The 18,538-nt window shown below is 55.1% G+C and overlaps 1 protein-coding gene across 10 annotated transcripts in view; it reads right to left on the bottom strand.

Annotated features, from left to right (window-relative positions):
- Positions 1-18,538, bottom strand: part of NFIX (nuclear factor I X) — a 91,973-nt gene that overhangs the window by 49,229 nt on the left and 24,206 nt on the right. For 3 of the 10 annotated variants that reach the window (XM_081093385.1, XM_081093376.1, XM_081093381.1), the window contains exon 2: positions 14,128-14,659. In XM_081093385.1, coding sequence (XP_080949511.1) covers positions 14,128-14,659 — 532 coding nt within the window. Of the gene's footprint in view, positions 1-14,127; positions 14,660-14,818; positions 14,971-15,002; positions 15,320-15,674; positions 16,278-18,538 lie in introns of those variants that run through there. The other 7 variants (XM_081093382.1, XM_081093383.1, XM_081093380.1 and 4 more) reach the window with 7 other exon arrangements.

The following is an 18,538-nucleotide window of genomic DNA, read 5'->3' as shown; positions in this document are numbered from 1 at the left end:
GAATCTCTGAGTTACAAAATCTAATATTAGACGGTGGCTGCAGGACCATCCTCCTCAGTGACTGTCCCACGTGGCCAGGAACACTCCTGGGCAGCAGCACGGCTTGAACAGACTGTGTGTGTGTGTGTGTGTGTGTGTGTGTGTGTGTGTGTGCGCGCACGTTGTTTAATTTAAAAGAAATGCATGCTTTTGAAACTATGCCCAGAGATCTGTGCGCCGGGCCCACTTTATAAACCACAACACCATAAATAAGCGAGAGAAATCTGGCCGGTCCTAGGGCCGGGGCCTCTCATTTGGCCCTATCTCTCGCGCTGGCAATCCCCTGAGGATTACTACTTCGTGGAGCAGTGGCCTTTGTGTGCGAAGCCAGCACCGCTCCCGCTGAATTCCCCCTGGCGCGGCAGCGGGGCCTGGCCTGCAGACCCGCGGGCCTGCCTCCCCGTCCGTGCTCATTAGCTGTGTTGATCCCAAGTCCAAATTCAAAAGTTGGGCTTGACACACAAAGGGGCAGCCCGAGGCCCAGCTGATCCTCCTCTCTGGCCAGCTCCCCAGTGCAGACCAGCGCTCCGCACCGCCATCTTGGCCATTGTCTGCCGCCCCGTCCCAGGCAACAGGAACGGTGACCCAGTTGGCCACACGATGCGTGCCGTTAGGTCTAGAAGGCGCCAAGCAAACTGCAGCCGCATAATAAACGCAACACACCCTAAACACAGGTAGGTGTTAGCCACAGGCCTGCAATGACATTTCATGTATGTTAGGCACAATGTAATCGACCATCAGTGACATAAGGTAGCTTATAACCCAGATCCTGCGAACTCCACATGAATAGGATTCATCTGTACCACTTATGAAGTTTCCTTGGGTGGCATAGCCCTGCCCTGGTGGCTGGGTCTGGGAAGTGGGCTTCGTGGACTGGTACATTCAGAGGCCCCCATGGGCCTGGTGGCGGCAGTGGCCTGCTCGCTACTCAGGAAGAGCTGGCCTGAAAGGTGGGGAAAACGGGTAGGTCTTATCTCTCAGAAACAATAAGGGTCTGTTGTTGAATGATTTTTCCATTGCTACTTTTTTTTTTTTTTTTTTTAAGATAACAGGCAAAAATGCCCCATGCCTGGCAGGGCGCTTGCTCAGTACTGTCTTAGGTTTGAAGGGCTTCCGAGCTTTGAGAAGGAGGAAGACCCTCTCAGAAGCCGCATGATTCCCTAGAAAAGATCCCTCAGCCCGAGAACCCTACATGCAACCAATCAAAACACAGGAAAAAAAAAAAAAAAAAAGAGCAGCAAGAAATGCAGAGACGAGGCCAGGAGACCATTCTGCTAGCAGGGGTGGGGCATGCCATCCTGAGGAGACACATGCAGGCTCTGCTCACCCTCCCTCCCAGGCAGGCCTCTCCCCCTCGCCACTAGTGATTCCTTGTGGAGGAACTGTCCTGTGCCAGCAGCACCCCCCACCCGGTTGTGACAACCAAAAGTGTCTAGAGCAGTGGTTCTCAACCTTCCGAATGCTGCGACCCTTTAATACAGTTCCTCATGTTGTGGTGACCCCCAACCATAACATTATTTTTTAAATATATATACATATATATTTAAATATATTTTATTGATTTTTTACAGAGAGGAAGGGAGAGGGATAGAGAGGTAGAAACATCAATCAGCTGCCTCCTGCACTTCCCCTACTTTGGATGTGCCCGCAACCAAGGTACATGCCCTTGACCGGAATCGAACCTGGGACCCTTGAGTCCACAGGCTGACGCTCTATCCACTGAGCCAAACCGGTTAGGGCTATAAAATTATTTTTGTTGCTACTTCATAACTGTAATTTTGCTACTGTTATGAATTGTCATGTAAATATCTGATATGCAGGATGTATTTTCATTGTTACAAATTGAACATAATGAAAGCATAGTGATTAATCACAAAAACAATATGTAATTATATATGTGTTTTCCAATGGTCTTAGGCGACCCCTGTGAAAGGGTCGTTCGCCCCCCAAAGGGGTCGCGACCCACAGGTTGAGAACCGCTGTTCTAGAGACTTTGCCAAACGTTCCCTGGGGGGTAGAGAGCTCCCGTTTGAAAACCGCTCTTCTAGGGTGACCAACAATCCGGTCTGCGGGAGACAGAGGGGCTTCCGGAACAAGAGTGCTGAAACCAGGAGACTCTGGGCAAAATGGGACGAGCTGGTCACCCGCCCTGCCTCCTTCCCAATTTCACCTGCCAACAAACCTCATTTCCTCTCTACCCTCAGGGATGACGAGAGGAGCTTTACCATCCAATATGAAACTACCTCTCACACACCGACGAAGATTACACCCCACCCCACGGCTGCTTCTGTGGCCAACGATTCTCCTTGTGCCTCCTTCTCCCCGGTGCCATTTCCCAGCACCATGACTTCCACAAGGCTCTCTCAGCCGCTCACCAAATTGCTCACATATTTCTTCGGTTACTGAGGCCAAAAGTGGCCTAAAACCTCTGGTAGGGGAGGGGCCCCGCCCCGGGGAGGACAGATGGGGTTGCAGAGCTTTGGTGTGCCCACGTTCAACTCCCCTTTGGCAAGTGGTCCCAGAGCCACGGAGAGGTCACCTGGAGGGGGAAAGGGCAGAGAGAGACCATTTGGCTCCCCTGTTCTCCCTCACACGGGGCTGAGTCTCACGTGACCTGCTACACGCGGGGAGGGGACCCGAGACCCTCGAAAGAGGAGATGAAAGGCACATTTCCTGCCCTGGCTCCAGCAGAACATCTGAGAGTAGATGGCCTGTCTCACCCTCCCTGTCTTCCACCCAGGGGACCCCACCCCACTCATCCCCGGCTCAGAACCTCCCACCCAAGCTTTCGATCCATTTGCCTCCCTCCCTTTAAAGGACTCTCTCCACTTGGTCCCCCGGGGAGCATTCTTGTTACTATGGAAACGATGATGTCATGTGGCCTGGTGAGGCTGCAGGGCCCTCCTACTACCCCCTAACTAGGTACCATGGCTGCCTACGTCATCACTCAGAAATTTATAGCCCAGCACTGGGTATTTATAAGGTGGCTCTGGTGTGACCACAGATACAATGTAGGGCTGGTGGCTATTTATAGCCAGAGGATATAAACTTATTACACCCCCCTCTCCTGTAATCTGGGCCACGTGTTATATAACTGCCATTATGCAATAATGCCCATTATATAATAATTATGCTCTAATGGGGATATAATCTGCCGGCATAATAAGGACACACTCCCCGAGGGCTGTGCTCGGTTGGCCTCCTGCAGGCTACCTCCAGGGATCTCCTGATCTCTCCGCACACAGCACCCAGTCCAGAAGAGTCACCAGGTGTCACCCTACTCCCGCCTGTCATCTGTAGCCTCCCCGAGACCAGGAAGCCCAGCCGCAAAGCTCTCTCCAGATTCCTTCTCCCTGTCCCGTGCCTGCCCCTGGCCTGCGGGGAACACTCTTCTCTCTGCCGTATCTTTAAGCCCGCCACAAAGAATTGTGATGGGATAAATCCTGGGAGGTGGAGGGACACTTCACCCCCATTTTAAGAAAAGGGTACGAGCAGCAACCACCCCTGGAAGGAACCTGAAAGGCCTAGAAAAGCCTTAGGACGACGGGCCAGTTGGCGGAGGGACGGTCCTATGGCAACAGCTGGGAAGCTGGCTCCAGGGGTGAGAGGCCAGAGTCAGGCCTAGTGAAGCCGGACAGGCCACTTATCAGTGGCCCCTTTTCCCCTCAGCACCCGCCCACCCCCATGCCTTGCTGGCTGGGCCTTCGGTGGGACCTCAGCACAGGCTGAGGCCTGAGCCCGGACTTCCACGGTCGGAGTACCTCCATTCCACTGGCAGCAGGAATGCCCCAGAGCAGGGTCCTGGCCACTCGGACACCAGCACACGCTGTGCTAGTCGCCCTGCTCCCAGGAAGGAATGGCAGAAACTGCCACCTCGGGGGCCAAGAGGACAGGAGCGCTGGCTCTGCACCTGGGGTGACGGGACACAGGTGGACTGGGCAGAGGCAACGTTACGGCCACAGTGGCACTGGATGGAGCCAACTCAACGAGCCCACACGTGCCATCTGCTCTTAAACTAGATTCTCTTTATATTTAAGTTATTTGCTCTATGAACTGATGAAAAATATTAGAAGAACTTACACAGATTAAGGAAGTAAGTTTCTCTCTGGTGCAGGAGGGTGGCTTGGGAAGCTAGCCGGCCTCTTACATTTCTCTATTGTTTGCATTTTTTACAAAGAGTGTGTCTTACTACAGTAATTAAAATATATATATATATATATATATATATATATATATATATATATATATCAATCACCCGGCCGGCATGACTCAGTGGTTGAGCGTTGACCTGTGAACCTGGAGGTCACAATTTGATTCCCAGTCGGGGCACACGCCCGGGTTGCAGGCTCGATCCCTAGTGTGGGGTGTGCAGCAGACGGCCGATCATTGATTCTCTCTCATCACTGATGTTTCTATTTCTTTCTCCCTCTCCCTCCCTCTCTGAAATCAATAGAAATATATATTTAAAATACATTGTTCAAAAAAGAGAAATGCTGAGGCTCAAGCCACACGTCTGGGCTCTGCATCCCGTGCAGAAACGAATGCCTGCTGCTCTTTGGGTCCCGGACAGGCCTGGTGAGGTCACTGCCTCCACACATGGGCCTGAGTCCCTGTTCCAGGCCCCAGACCAGCAGCCCTGGCACAAAGACCACGACGCAAGACATCAGGAGGGACATTCAGTCGGAGATTTGGAGGGGCTCATGATTCCTGGGGGGGGGGGGCAGTGGCTTCGTCCCAGGATCCTGCTGCCCAGAAAGGGGAAAACAGTACAGGACGTGCAAGGGAACAGCCAGGGCGCAGAGGTTCCGTCACCGTGTGAAAAAAGGTCACTGAGGTCCTAACCTGGAGGGGAGGCCAGAGCTGAATACGGGCGACATTCTGTCTGATCCCTCTGCTTCTTCCGGGCCAGGGGTTCTCAGCCGGGACAATTCCGTCTGGAGCTATTTTGGTTGTCACACCTGGGGTGGAGGGTTGCAACTGGCATCTCGTGGGTGGAGGCCAACGGATGTTGTTAAAGCATCCTGCAATGCACAGGACGGTCCCGTGACAGAATGATCTGGCCCCTGAGTCAACAGTGCCACGATTGGGAAACCCGGCTCTACGGAGGCTGCTATCCCTGGTTTAGAGGGTAAGTCCCTGTCTTATTAGCCACGGAAATGAGAAAATCTCTGGCCACAAACTAACCTCTCCACAGCCCAGCCCAGCCCCTCGACACGCTGGGAGAGGTTTTACGCGCACACAGCCCCAAAGTTTGCAAACTTTAAGAGAGGGGTCAGGGTGAGCGTCTACGTGGAAGAGCATATCAGACAACGAAGAGCAGATGACTGCAAAAGTTCCATCGATCGGCTGGTTAATTAGGATAACTACCTGCATTTTTATTTCAAACCACAGCTCCAACCAGGCTCCCAGGAAAAGGGCATGACAGAGCAAGGATCAGGGATCCCAGGACCCAGCTGCGCCCGCCTAGCCCCACGCCTGGACTTCCTGCACCCTCTACCTGCCCTCTCCCATGCTCCAGGCGGGGGACCAAGAAGCTGAGCTGGCCGAAGCAGGGCAGGCTTTCAGCCGACAGGCCCTGTCTATGGAATGATGCTTCCTCCCAAGTGGGAGGCAGGGGCTGGTGGTGGGAGGGAGGCCACTATCCAGGCCAGGCCAGGCGCCCTCTCTCTGTCTCCACCCCAACTGCTCAGCCGGCTGGGGGAGCCCTTGAGCTGGCTGAGCCCCAGGCTGGGCTCAACCCCTCCATCACAGCTCTTAGAGAGCAACGGAGACCATGGGGACCGGCAGTGAAGTTCAAAGGCCGCAAGGCCCATGGAGGAAAGCCGAGGTGCTCACTGACCTGGAACTTGGGGTCCTTCTGCCAGAAACTCATGGTGTGATCCGGGTACCTCGAAATCTGTGTACTTGGGTTCCCTTCTCTCTATAGTGGGGATGATAAGACCCGCCTTGCCTATATCACCCGACCATCGTAAGGAGGGACCCAGCTCAGCCGGCTAACAAAACCGGGCTAATTCTTCCCGTCTTTCAAGATGTGGTTCGAGCAGGTCATCTTCCGGGACGCCTCCCCGGTCCCCGGGTCTGGTTCACCACCTCCTCACGACACACGGAGACCCCTGTGTGAGCCGCCTGAGCACGCACACACGTGGCTGGGAGCTCGGGTTTGAACCTACAACTGGTGTGAGCATCTCAGCGCGTCACATACGGACAGGACTCAGCACGGAGCCTCCGTCATACTGGGCCTTCGATGGAAAACTGGAATGAAAGCAAGACATGGAGACCACGGGTCTGCCTCGCCTCCCTTGACAGGGGACAAAGAGCTTTGGGAGCCTGGACAAATGGGTGCCCCTTAAGTTACTGGATGCCCCCAAATAACAGCAACGCTGGCCCTGACCCGGGCCGTGGCCTGCTAGGGCATCATTAAGACATCAAAAGTGAAACTAGAACCCGAACCCCACCCCCAACAACAGACAGGCCATGGTGGTGGGTAGGGGGAGACAAGTCACTTGGGAGCCAGGCTCACAAAGGGCAGCCCCAAAATATTAAAGAAAAACTCCCCCGAGGGCCAGGAAATGGGGAAGTAAGGAGCCCAGGCACCCAGGGTGGCAAGGTCCAGTCCAGCCAAGCCTCCCTCCGCCTCCGGGACCCTCCTGCGATGCCAACAAGCCCTTCAGCTCAAACACGCTTAAGATGGCGCCGGCGGCCTGTGGGGCCAGGCGCTTGTCGTGCTATTTTCCACGGTGCCCTCGGTGCCAAGAAAAACCTATCATCAGAAATGCCATCAGCTATATTTATCTATCGCTCAGCCCCCCAGCCTCCTCCTCCCGTCTGCCAGCCAGGCCCTGCGGAGCCCCCCTCACCCAGTGGGCACACTTCCCTGTTGCTGACGCCCGTGACCACCTGCCCGAGCCTCGCTCCCCAGCGCTCTCTTCCCGAACCCCTGCAGTCAGGCCTCCACGCGGGCATGACAACCTTCTTCCTGGTATGTCAGGGCACGCCCACGTGGGCTCCCGTATGCACCTGACAGGCACGGGGCTGGTGTTTCTGTCCCCAGCCACGGGCAGGCAGGGCTTCCTTTGGCCCCCTTTCAGCCGTAGCTCCTTCCCTGCTTGTCAGAGCCCTGGCAGTACTGGCCTGTCCCCAGAGTCCCCCACAGGCCACCGGCTGGGTCCACTGGGAGGGGTGCCCATGCTGAAGTGTCGCACAAACTGGCCATCCTGGAGAGACGGGAGGCACAGGGGGCAAGAGCAAGACTGGGGGCTCGTCCCAGGCCTGTGGGCACCATGCTGCTGGGCTGACCTTTCACGCCCCCACCCCAACGACATCACTCCCTGAAGGAAAGTGGGGAGCCCCTGTCTGCATTTCAAGGTGCTATGAATATCAGAGGAGTGTGCAGGCTGGAAGGATGCCCACCCCCTTTGCATCCAACCAAGAGGGAAACGACAGAATCTGGAACGAGAAAGAGAAAATGACAAAGCCAAGGGTCAGGATGACTCCCGTCCTACGGCTGTGAGCAGGCCTCTGCGAGGGGCATGTCCCTTGGGGCCAGGCACTCCAGAACTTTCCCTGGCCAAGCAGTGGGACTCCCTCCTGGCCCTGCCCACCCTCAGGCCCAGCACAGAACATATGAAGGTGAATCAATGACTATATCCTACCCCCCCACACACACCTACTCCTTACTTGCAGGGGTACCCTCACTTCCCACTCCAGCCCTCTCCACGGAAGGGTGCCCCCTGCCTCCGAGCCCCCAACTCAGAAAGGAGTTCCAGGGAGCCGACCACTCTGAGAATGAAGCAACCCAAATAAAAATTTTAAAACCCAGCAGCTCTTTCTCTCCTGCCCCCTCCCCCTCCATTGGCAAATGAAAACAAACAAGAAATCAAAGAGGCCTTTTGTGCGAGCACCGCTCTGACACGGCTGGGGCCTTTGAAAGGACTTTTGAATCGGACACTGAAGGATAAAATAACTGAAGCGTGGCAGCTCCTGAGACGGGGGGTGGTGGGACGGACGGAGCAAAGAGAAAAAGGGGTGGAGAGGGAGCCGCCTTCTTCCCTGGGCAGAAAGGGGGATGTTCAGCTGTGCCCTCCTCCCCAGCTGCCTTGGGACACCAGAACAGAGGGGGACCATCCTTCCTAGGCACCCCAGATCTTTGCAACCCTAGAAGATTGCCCAGATGGGCCCTGCCTCCCTCCCCTCTTCATGGCCCACTTGGCGCTGCCCCCGTGAAGCTCTGCCGGGTCTTCCCTCCCCTCTACATGGGTCAATGCACGGTCCTGGTCGGTCGGTCAATCGGTCGGTCAATCGGTTGGTCAGTCAGTCATGCCTGCAGGATGGTGCCTCCTAGAAGTCATCACCAGGCCTTCACCCAAACCCTGCCGGCCGCACGCAGGACTCTCTCATTCTCAGACCGGGCCCTGCTCACAGTAGGTTCACCAAGTGCACATTCATGAATAAAGGAAATTCGACCATCCTTCGGCGATGCCAAAAAGTAAACCAAATCCTCAGGAAGTCCTTCTGCGCGCCTGGACCCCAGCCCTCCTGCTGCAGAGTGGGCCCTTTTCCTCCGGGCGGCGGTGCGGCACAGCTGGTCACCAGGCTGGGGTTATAGGTACCCTCCCCTCCGGCTTATGCGTGGCCCATCCTCTGCCTCACACATCCCTCAAGCTCACACAAGGGCAGCTCTTTTCTTCCTGGAGCTACAGCTTCCAACTCAGCCAGCAGAGTAAGCACTCCCCCAAGACCCCCTGCGCATCGCAGCCAGCAGGGACCTCTACCTGGTTGGGTGGTGGATATGCAGCAGGCGAAGGGAGGGGAGCAGATAGCCAAGGGGGTTCCACCACAAGACCAAGCTCAAGGGCAGGGTCTGGGCATTTCGATCTCCTCTCTGAGGTCGGCCTGAGCCCCATCACCCTTCCACACCACTCAGGGCCAAGCACCCCATGTCCCGTGAACAGAGCAAGGGCAGCCTGGGTCAGCTTCACAGGCGTGCGACCTGGGCAGCTGCACAGGCCCACGCTCTAACTGTTGTCGCGTTGCAATCCCTAATCATTTTGAACGAGGAGCCCCGCGTTTTCATTGTACACGGGGCCCCGCAAATGACATCGCTGGAAGGCCCTGCCAATTTGGAGCAGCTACCATGAGATCTGATCACGCCTGCCGTTTCTGCGTTCAAGACAGAATGCTCCAGTTAAAGAAGGCCTCCAGGTAACCAAAAGGCAAGGGCGCAAGAGGCTGTGCCAAACGCGGGCGGCGCGAGAGAATGGCAAGTTAGGTCTGGAGAAGGAACAGCTTCCGGGGGAGCGAGGTAGAAAGGAACCCCGAGAGCTGCCTTAAGCATTTGAAAGGCTGCCCTGTTACACCTAAGTTGTCCCTTAAGACAGAGAAATGAGACCTACAGGTAAAGGGAAGAAGACAGCCTTGGGCTCGTGACATCATGGCAGCAATTGCAACAGTAACCCACTGCTTGCCTACTATGCCCCCCCCACCCCCCACCCCCGGGTTAGACGAACAGAAGAGTTTTACAACCAAAGCTGAACAATAGCGACATCTCTTCCAGGATGTTCTAGGGGTTAAACGATAGCCTGTATTTCTTGCACGGTATGAATCTAGTTCCTGGGCCTTGCAGTCTTTGCTGGCCCTGACACCAGATGGCGCTGCCTCGAAGCCGCAGACCAGTGGCATTTCTGGGGCTTGAAAAAGAAGGCACGGTGGCCATGGCTGGAGTTCCCCGCCCCCCCCCCACACACACACACACACACACAAAGGGCAGCCGGTGCTCCTGGGACCCTTCCCACGAATTTACACTAGTGCCACCAGACGGACTGGGCGTCCAGCAAAGGCTTCGGGGAGCATTGCTGGCATCAGCCATATCTTGGCACGGCTGACGTAGCCAAGTGATGGCCTCCACTACCGAGGAAGGGGGGAGACCAGGAGCCCTCCCTCCGTCCCCAAAGCCAGTGCTTCCCGACCAGTGCTTACGGCAAAGTCCCAAGCCCGGAAGCAGAATGCAAAAACCGGGGAGACGCTCTACCTGAGGGCGACCCTGACCCTGAGAAAGTTCACTCAGACACATCGTCAGGTGCTAAGCCATTCCCTTCCACAGGTAAGGCCTGGCGGCGAGGAGGGGGCAGATCTCCTTTCGTAGCAGCGCACTGCCTGACGCAGGGACCCGGAGCCTGCAGAGTCAGACGGGAAGCCCTACAGGACAAGTGGCCTGGTTCCTTTAACGACAACCCAAAAGCTGCTAGAAGAGAAACCAGGAGAAAGAGGGAGAGGAGGAGGGTCACCTGGAGATTATATCTGGAAAGACGGATCCACCCATTGCCATGCAGAGACCTGATCTGGATCCAGATCCAAACAAACAAAATTAGGAGATAATGAGGGCCAAGTGAACACTGACGATCAGATCGCACTAAAAAAAAAATTTAAAAAAAAATGCTGCTTTTCTTTAGGTGTCATGGTGGTACGATGGGTACGTTTTTTCAGGAATCCTTCTCTTCGGAGATGATGCAGAAATTACATTTACAGATGAAAGGCTCCACTGCCTGGCTTTTCTTCCAAATAACCCAGCGTGGGTGGGCCGTGGGGGTTACGGATAGACAGAGACTGGCCACCAGGCGACAACTGTTGGCACGGGTGGTGTGGGATCCTTCTACCACACAGGTCCCCGTAAGGAAAAAGCTGAGACAGAGAAAGGAGCCACCACCCAAACGCGTGGACTCCGCGGGCCTCCACCGCGGGCCTGTTGGAAGGACCTGCTGGGGAAAGGCTGACACTTCCATTCGGTGAAGCAACTTATTACTTTCAGGTTGTTCTTCTTTCCTGGGTTAGGAAAGGTCTGGAGATGCCGGTTCACCTTCAGAACCGGAGGAAGCGTTGGAGATAGTCCGCCAGCGCTTCCAGACCAGCTCGGCCCGCCTTCCTCACACAAGCGGAGGCCTCCTGGCCCCACGCTCATCTCCACCTCTGGCCACCTGCCCTGGGACACCCCCTCTGGACCGAAGGACATCACCAGACACGCACCGCCTTCTCCTCCCCGCGGCAGTGCTCTCTGACCCTGCTCTGCCTCAACTTCCCCTCCTAAGTGCGGTAAACGGCAAGATTCCTAGAAGGAAGGATGCCCTCACGGAGGACACAACACACAACCTTTTGGACCCCGTATGCTGGGAGCATAGCTCCCGACATCACACTTGCGTCCTTTGTCCCCTCTCAACCATGCCATCTCTTGAAAGCGTCATGCGAGGCAGAACAAGGGCTCAAGAAAGCCGCGATGACAATGGCGGCCAGAGGCGAAGCCACTCCCCCACACTTTCCACCATGTCAAGTTGGCTTGTCATCAAACCCGGCACCATCCGCTCAGCCCAGATCAGGTTCTTCAGCCCAGTTTTAAGGAAAGAAAACACTTCTTTTAGAGTTCAAAGTAATGCTTGTTGGAGCCCTGGCCACCCCACCCGTTCCCCCAGTTCATACTGGGAGGAAGAGCAGGCCTGTGGGTATGAGCGTGGAGAAGCTGGGCTGCCTCATTGATGCCATTTGGGGGTCCGGCCAGAAGACGTTTCCTAGCAAACTGGGGTGACTTGGAGAAGCCGTGCCTGCGTCACACCATCCCGAGACCACCTACCCAAGGCCCAATGGTGGCCCATGCCCCACCAACTCACCCTCACTCTTTCAGGAAAGCGCCCTTGAATTAAAGCAATTCCAGCAAGAAAAGCCTTCATTGAAATTCCCTGGAGTTCCAGGACCTGAATTATAGACACATTATTTTTAAAAATCCTTAGTTCTCCACTCAGCTTTTGCCAAGGAACTCAGCCAGGACAGAGGTGGCTGTGGCTGCATGTGACGGGGCAGCATGAATTCACTCATATTCCTGGGCTGATGACCTCATGACAGCTGGGGGCGGATGGGGACACCTCTCTTCTCCTGACATCTGCCTGGTCAGTTCAGGAGAGAGGAGGCTGGCCCTGAAACAGCCTCTTTCCTCGCACAAACTTCACCCGACCTCGGCCCCATCCGTGGTGGCAGCAGTCAAGAACTTGGCCTAAAATAAAGGAGGCCAGGAACACAGCTCAGCTCCAGGGCCAGCGTAGAGAGCGGGCAGGAGGAAACCAGCGCAGGAGGAAGATGCATATTGATTTCTGTCATAGAGACCCTGTTTCTAAAATCAAAAGGTACAGAAACCCGCATGGAGGAGGTCCCTGGCAGACACAAGCTGGCGGCTCTAAGCCTTCCCCAAGCCGCCTCCACCACCACTAGGCACACACACACACACACACACACACCCCTCTGACTTGCTGTATAGACAGAGAACGAGGGAATAACTTTTTAAATTTCTTTGGTCTCTTTTTCAGAAAGAAAAAGGATGAACAAGGGAGAAAACTCGCAGTTGGTCATTCTTCATGAGGATTCATGATAGTCACAGGGGCAGGGGCAGGCCTAGAAAGATCCACAGAGGGAGGTGGAGTTGGGCGGGGGTATGGGGGCCTTCTGCCTCTAACCAACTACCAACCCCACCTTTCAGGACAAGAGACAACGTAAGAAGAGAGGCCTCAAGCACCACCTTTTCCTCCCCCCGCTTAATTCCACGTATGAACTTCCAGTCGAGGTTCCATTCCTGACACAATGCTGAAAGCTCCCCAAAATTTCATTTCTGGATTAAGTCACACCACTCCTCCCAACTTCCCAAAGAGGCAAAGGGGTGACCACAGCAGAAAAGTGAGTTGCTTTTCTTTTTTGTGAATGAACAGGAAGGAAGACACACACACACACACACACACACACACTTGCGAGGAAAGAACATTCACTTGAGTTGAAGTTAAGCCACATTCTCTTACATTCGCATAAAGAGAGAAAGAAGGAAAAAATACTGGGATGGTGGAAAGGAAAACACACGCAGAGAGAGAAAGGTTTGGTAGCCCTCTCATTACAAGTTGGTTGGGCATAATGTAAACACACTTCTGCCTTGCTTAATCACAGAGTGCCGCCCATTTAGGTTTCAAAGGCGGCAGTAAATTGGGCGTAGCTGAGTGGAGGCTAAAAATTAACCAGCCATCTCTGTTTCAATTTGTAAGAAAACAAAAGCGGAAAGAAATTATAAAAAGGGAAAGGGGGGGGGTAGGGAACAGAAGGGGAAAACTGAACCACCCTGACCCCAAAATGCAGAGTAAAATTGGAAAAGCAAAGAGAACTGGAACTACTTGGAACAGAAAAAGAAAAGGAAATTTTACAGTTTTGTTGTTGTTGTTTTTTTTTACTTTCTCTGCTTCTTTAAGATCTCTTCCGTGCTCCCTGGCATGCCTGTGCCCCAAAGCCTCTCTGCCCGCCAGCAGAGTTGCAGGGAGTGTGGGCACCCATCCTGTTTTCTGGTCACTTCAGCAGAAAAGAAATCAGGTGAAGGAGAAGAGCATAAGACACCCCATGCTCCTTTTCACTCTCTATGCAATCAGATGACTTTCTTACTCTCCGACAGCCAAACCCCAGCCCAAAGAGCTCCTGCCTGGGCATCTGGGCCCCAGAATCTGCCCACCTCTGCCTTCGCTCCTCTTCTCTATTCCTGTCTCATAACCAGAGGTTTTACACACCCCTCTCTCCACCGAACTGCTGCCCACCCCGCTTGTGCCAAATCCGGCCTTCCCTGAACTTGAGGGGAAGCGGCAGGAAAGCCAGCACCTGCCCCCAAATACTTCCTTTGGCTCATGTTAAATCAGAGCAATGAGTGGATTTTTTTTTTTTTTTGTGGTGGTGGTGGTGTTTATCACAAACTCTCACCATTGCAGGTAATTCTGGGACATCATGGCCCCAGTCCTAAGCCCTGCAATGTCTTTTGGGTAACATGGTCCTGCAAAGATGCAGATGCACGAAAATCGAAAATCAGAACATGGCAAGGGAGCCAAGGAGACAGAACAGAGAGGGTGGAGGGAAACAGAAGGAAAAACGGAACATCCGGCGTGCTGCAGGCCTGGGCAGGACAGGACGGGCGCCCTGGGTCGGTCCTTAGGGTGTATCATTCAGAGAGAAAAGCAACGATAAACAGGACAAATGCCAGCAAGTAAAATAAAATGGGGGTGGGGGGTGGGGGGACCGAGCGTGACCTACCCGGAGTGTGGACAAAGTAAGCCAGATAAAGATCCAGTTCTTTGATTGTGACTCCAATGTGGTGTGGCTGGACGCACAGGCCGGGGTTCGAGCACTGGGGCGACTTGTAGAGCCGCTCCCCGTCAGTACTTTCCAGGGGGATCCCCTTAAACAAAATCACCATGACCAGGTCCAGCCGCCACACCTTGTCGGCCTGGCGCAGGCAGTCAATCCGCCGGATCTTGCCCTTCTGGTCGGGGTTGGAGAGCACGCAGCACGGGGGCTTCTTGCCGGTGATGGTCAGCACGAAGTCCTCGCGGAACTCGGGCCGGATGTCCTTGCGCAGCTTGGCCAGCAGCCGGGACGCCCACTTCTGCTTGATCTCGGGCTTCTCGCCCAGCAGCTCGTCCTTCACCGCGCGCTCCTCGTCCTTCGACATCCGCTTCTCGTGCTTCTTGAAGTACTTGCGCTTCCGCGCCTGCAGGTTGAACCAGGTGTAGGAGAACGCGCGGACGTGAGGCAGCAGCGCCTCGATGAACGGGTGGAACTCATCCTGCAGGCGGCAAGCCGGGAGCATGCGGGGCGAGGGAGGACGGGACGGGAGGAGGGGAAGACGGGGTGAGGGGGAAAGAGAACGGGAGACACGCGTTAGAAGGGGACGCAGGAGAAATCCCCTTCGCCGCCGCCTCCTCCTCCTCCTCCTCCCACCCACGGCGATTTCCTCTTGCGATTGTTCTACGAAAGTGCAGTCTGGAGGCACCACCAGCCCGGCCAGCCGCCTGCGCCCATCGCAGCCTCAGCAGCCAGACAGAGGCACCGGGCGCCCGAGCGCACACCTATTCTCTCTCTCTCTCCCCCTCACTCGCTCACACACACGCGCACACACACGCGCGCACAGACAACGTTGCGGTCCACACACACACGCTGCTGGTATCCGCGCCAGGCTCTGTCGCGCCCATGACATCTCCATGTTCTCTCGCAGCCTGGAACGCGTGTCGGCGCGCCCCGACACGGGGTCCGGTCTGCACGGGCGCCCGTGGACGCGCACTCGGGGCGTGTGGGTGCCGCCTCGCCCCCAGCGCCAGCCGGCTCGTGGCCACCCCCAAGAAGAGAGAACATGCCATCCGCCAGCGAGCGCGCGAGGAGAAGGCGCTGGCTGCCCCCTCCCCAGCTTGTTTTCATTCTCTCTTCTCCGGCTCCCATTGGAACACCCACCCCAGCATTAAAAAAAAAAAAAAAAAATCAGATCGAAAAGCCTAAATATGTGATTCCAGCTTTGTTACCGACACCGCTACTAATGTTAATCGCAGTCATAAGGAACAAAACACTCCTTGTTAGCACAAATAAGGTGGTTGTCTCGGCCACATGAGGGTTAAAAGCTACGTGGGGTGTCCCGCGCCCCGTCCCTACTGACCCCTTCACCCTCTTTCCCACTCAGTCAGGTGACAGAGGGCCGGGCTCTCGCTTTGGGTTTTTTTTTTCTTTTTTTGCTTGTTTGCTTGTTTGAAGTTTAAATAATAATGGATATCTGCTTACAAAAATAAAACTGGAAAAAATTAAATAATTACCATGGATCTGAAGCACCCGGCAAAGCCCAACGCCCGATTCTGAGCTTCTGGACTCAACAGAGTTGTGAGTTGGGGGCGGGTGGGGGGAGGGGGGAGGAGGAGGAGCAGGGGAGGAAGGTAAATGTTTTAAAGGGGGTTATTATTGGTGTTCTGGGGAATAGGGGCCGGGCTTGGGTGGATTCTCAAACCCTTCCCCCTCCCCCCCCCCACGCTCCATTGCACAGAAGGGGAAAATTAATATTTTTTTTGAAAAGGAGCAAAAAGAAAGAAAGGTCAGGGATAGCAAGCAGAGAGAGGGAGCAAGCCGGTTGCCACACACAGCAGGTAAACAAAAGCCAACAAAAAAAAATTCTTTTTTTCAATTTCACCCCTTGTGCATCCCATTCCAGTTTTGTAAAACAGAGAGAAAGATGCAAATTTTAAAAATCAAAACCTACTTCCCGACACCCCCCCCACCCCACCCCGTAACACACCCTACCCCACCCCCCTGCAAAACAAAACAAAAACAAAAACCAGGAGAGGGAAAAGCAGCAGCTGAAGAAAAAGGCTTTCGGCTTTGGCAGCCGCACAGGGTGTAAACTTGGAGCTGCTTCCCTCCGCCTCTGAGCCTGGTCGCAGGCGAAGGGGGAGCTGCAGATCCCGGGGAAGGGGACGAGTTCGGACCGGCTGCAGACCGTGGCTGGCAGACGGATGCCAAAGAGAGAGGGAGCGAGGGCGGGAGGGAAGAAGAGAAAGAGGGAGAGAGCAAGGGAGATGGAAATGGGATGGGGCCGTGTGAGTGTGTGTGTGTGTGTGTGTGTGTGTGTTGGTTGGGTTTTGGATTTTTTTTTTTTTTGCTTCCTTTCTCTTTCTCTCTCAAACTCCCTCTCTCTCCCCTTTCATGCTCAATCCCCATCCATTTGCTCTTGCCAAAGCCAGTAAAAGGGGGGGAGGAGGAAGAGAGAGAGGGGAAGAGAGGGAGAGAGAGAGAGAGAGGGAGAGAGAGAGAGAGAAGGATCCACCTATTTGGCAATGAGACACCCTCGAGCAGCCAATGGCTGCGTCCAAGGGGAGGAGGGAACCGAGCGAGCCGGGAGGGTGGGGAGAGCCCCCGGCAGTTGGAGACCAAAAACAATTTGCCCAATCGACAAGTTCACGTCTAATGAACAAGCGAAGTCCAGCAGTTATGAATTTTTCATTCCGGGCTCACCCGGGTCCATTTGGCAGTGGCCACCCAGCACATTTGGGGGGGGGGGGCGGCTAGGATCAAGGAAGACTCGGAATTTTTTTCTTTTTTTTTTTAAGCCAGAAAAATAAATAAATAAAGGCTTGACTCTGAGCAGGCTGGCGGGCAGGCGAGCGGGCGGGCGGGCGCCCCAGAAGGCCTTGGGGAAAGCAGCTGCGCCTTCTCCCTGTGTTTTGGTTTCATTCTCTCTCAGCCTGCAGACTCTCCCTTTTTCTGGTCCGATTTCTTTTTTATTTATGGAGAGCACAGGGCGAGTGGAAGTTCTCCTCCTTGGCCATACACACGAGCGGGGCTATGAATAGAAAGAGACGAAGAAAGAGAGCTCGGAAAGTGTCGATGCCAGCAGCACTTCCAGGGCAGGGACCTGGCGCCCAGGGGGCCGCCATCCCGGCCACCCCTTCGTCCTGGGGCTTCGGCTCTCAGGAGCACTCCCAGACCAGGCGCACCCCCCCACCCCGGCCCCCTGAACACCCCCCTCCCCAGCCCCCAGCAAAGTCGGCTGCCTCCCTGGGCCCACACCCAGCCACGCAAGCTCCATTAACGGTGGCAAGGGATGCCAACGCAATGCAGCTCGGCTGGAGAAACTGCAACAGTTTATGAAAATAGCCTCCTGTCACAGCGCTCCACTCCGCTGACAAGCACTCCGTGCAGCCACAAACACAACAGCCAACCCCGGGGAAGTGACAAAGGCAGGAAGATGGACACTACTTCCCAACAGTCACCGAGTCCTACGGACACCTCCCCCACCACCACCACCCAGATGCTCAATTCTTTGCTTTTCCAGCTCTGTCCCCTCCACTAGACCCATATTTAGTGTTTCTTGGTTGGAGGAGGGGAACACTTACCTGTCCCCCAATTCAGTTTATACTAAAGGGCCCGAATCATATGGAGCAAGGTGCACGAGCATAAAGTAAGAAATCTACAAGACGGAGAGAGGGCTAAAAAAGGAAACAACAGCACAGCAAGGAAAGGCTCCGGCAGGAAAAGTGAGACAACGTTGGGGAAACCAAGTCACAGAGCAGAGGCTGATGGGGAGCTCCTGTCCCCCCCCCTCCCCCCCCCGCCCCACCCCTGCTCTCCTCCCAGGCAGGAAGGTCAGAAGGAGGGAGTCAGAGGCTCCCGGGGAGGGACGATTGAGCAGCCCTGCCATGGTAGGCCCTGGAGAAGCAGTCAGGAGGAGACAGTTATTAACGGAAGAGCAGAGGAGAACGCGGAGAGGGAGAGACAGTCCCTGCTCTAAACCATCCCCAGAGCTGCCCTCTCCCAAGGTGAGGCTCAGCCCTCGGCTGGCCACAGAAAAGAAGGGTCGCTGCTCACTCCTGCCCCTTTCTTCCCCACCTGAAACCCTGTGTCTGCCGAAAGGTTGGGGGGGGGGAAGAGCGGGGTGGGGTGGGGACACACAAGTAGCCCCCAGACTTCCGCTGAACCCTGACAATGGGAAAGGTGCCGCCCAGCACCTGCAACCTCAGTCTGGGCCCTGAATGGTGTGACAGGAGCTCTGCGGTGGCTGACCCCCGGCTGCCAGGAAGAGGTGAGAGGGCAAGAGGCAGGCGTCATTGCCGACAGGCCCCTGGGGTTGGCATTCAATAATTAACGTCCTGTTAATAACCAGCTTTGGTCCAATTAGCCAAAGATGTTA

This window comes from Myotis nattereri, assembly GCF_964212035.1.
Source record: "Myotis nattereri genome assembly, chromosome: 5".
NCBI lineage: Eukaryota > Metazoa > Chordata > Mammalia > Chiroptera > Vespertilionidae > Myotis > Myotis nattereri.
Note: the sequence above shows the minus strand (reverse complement) of the source record. Positions and strands in the feature narration are given on the sequence as shown.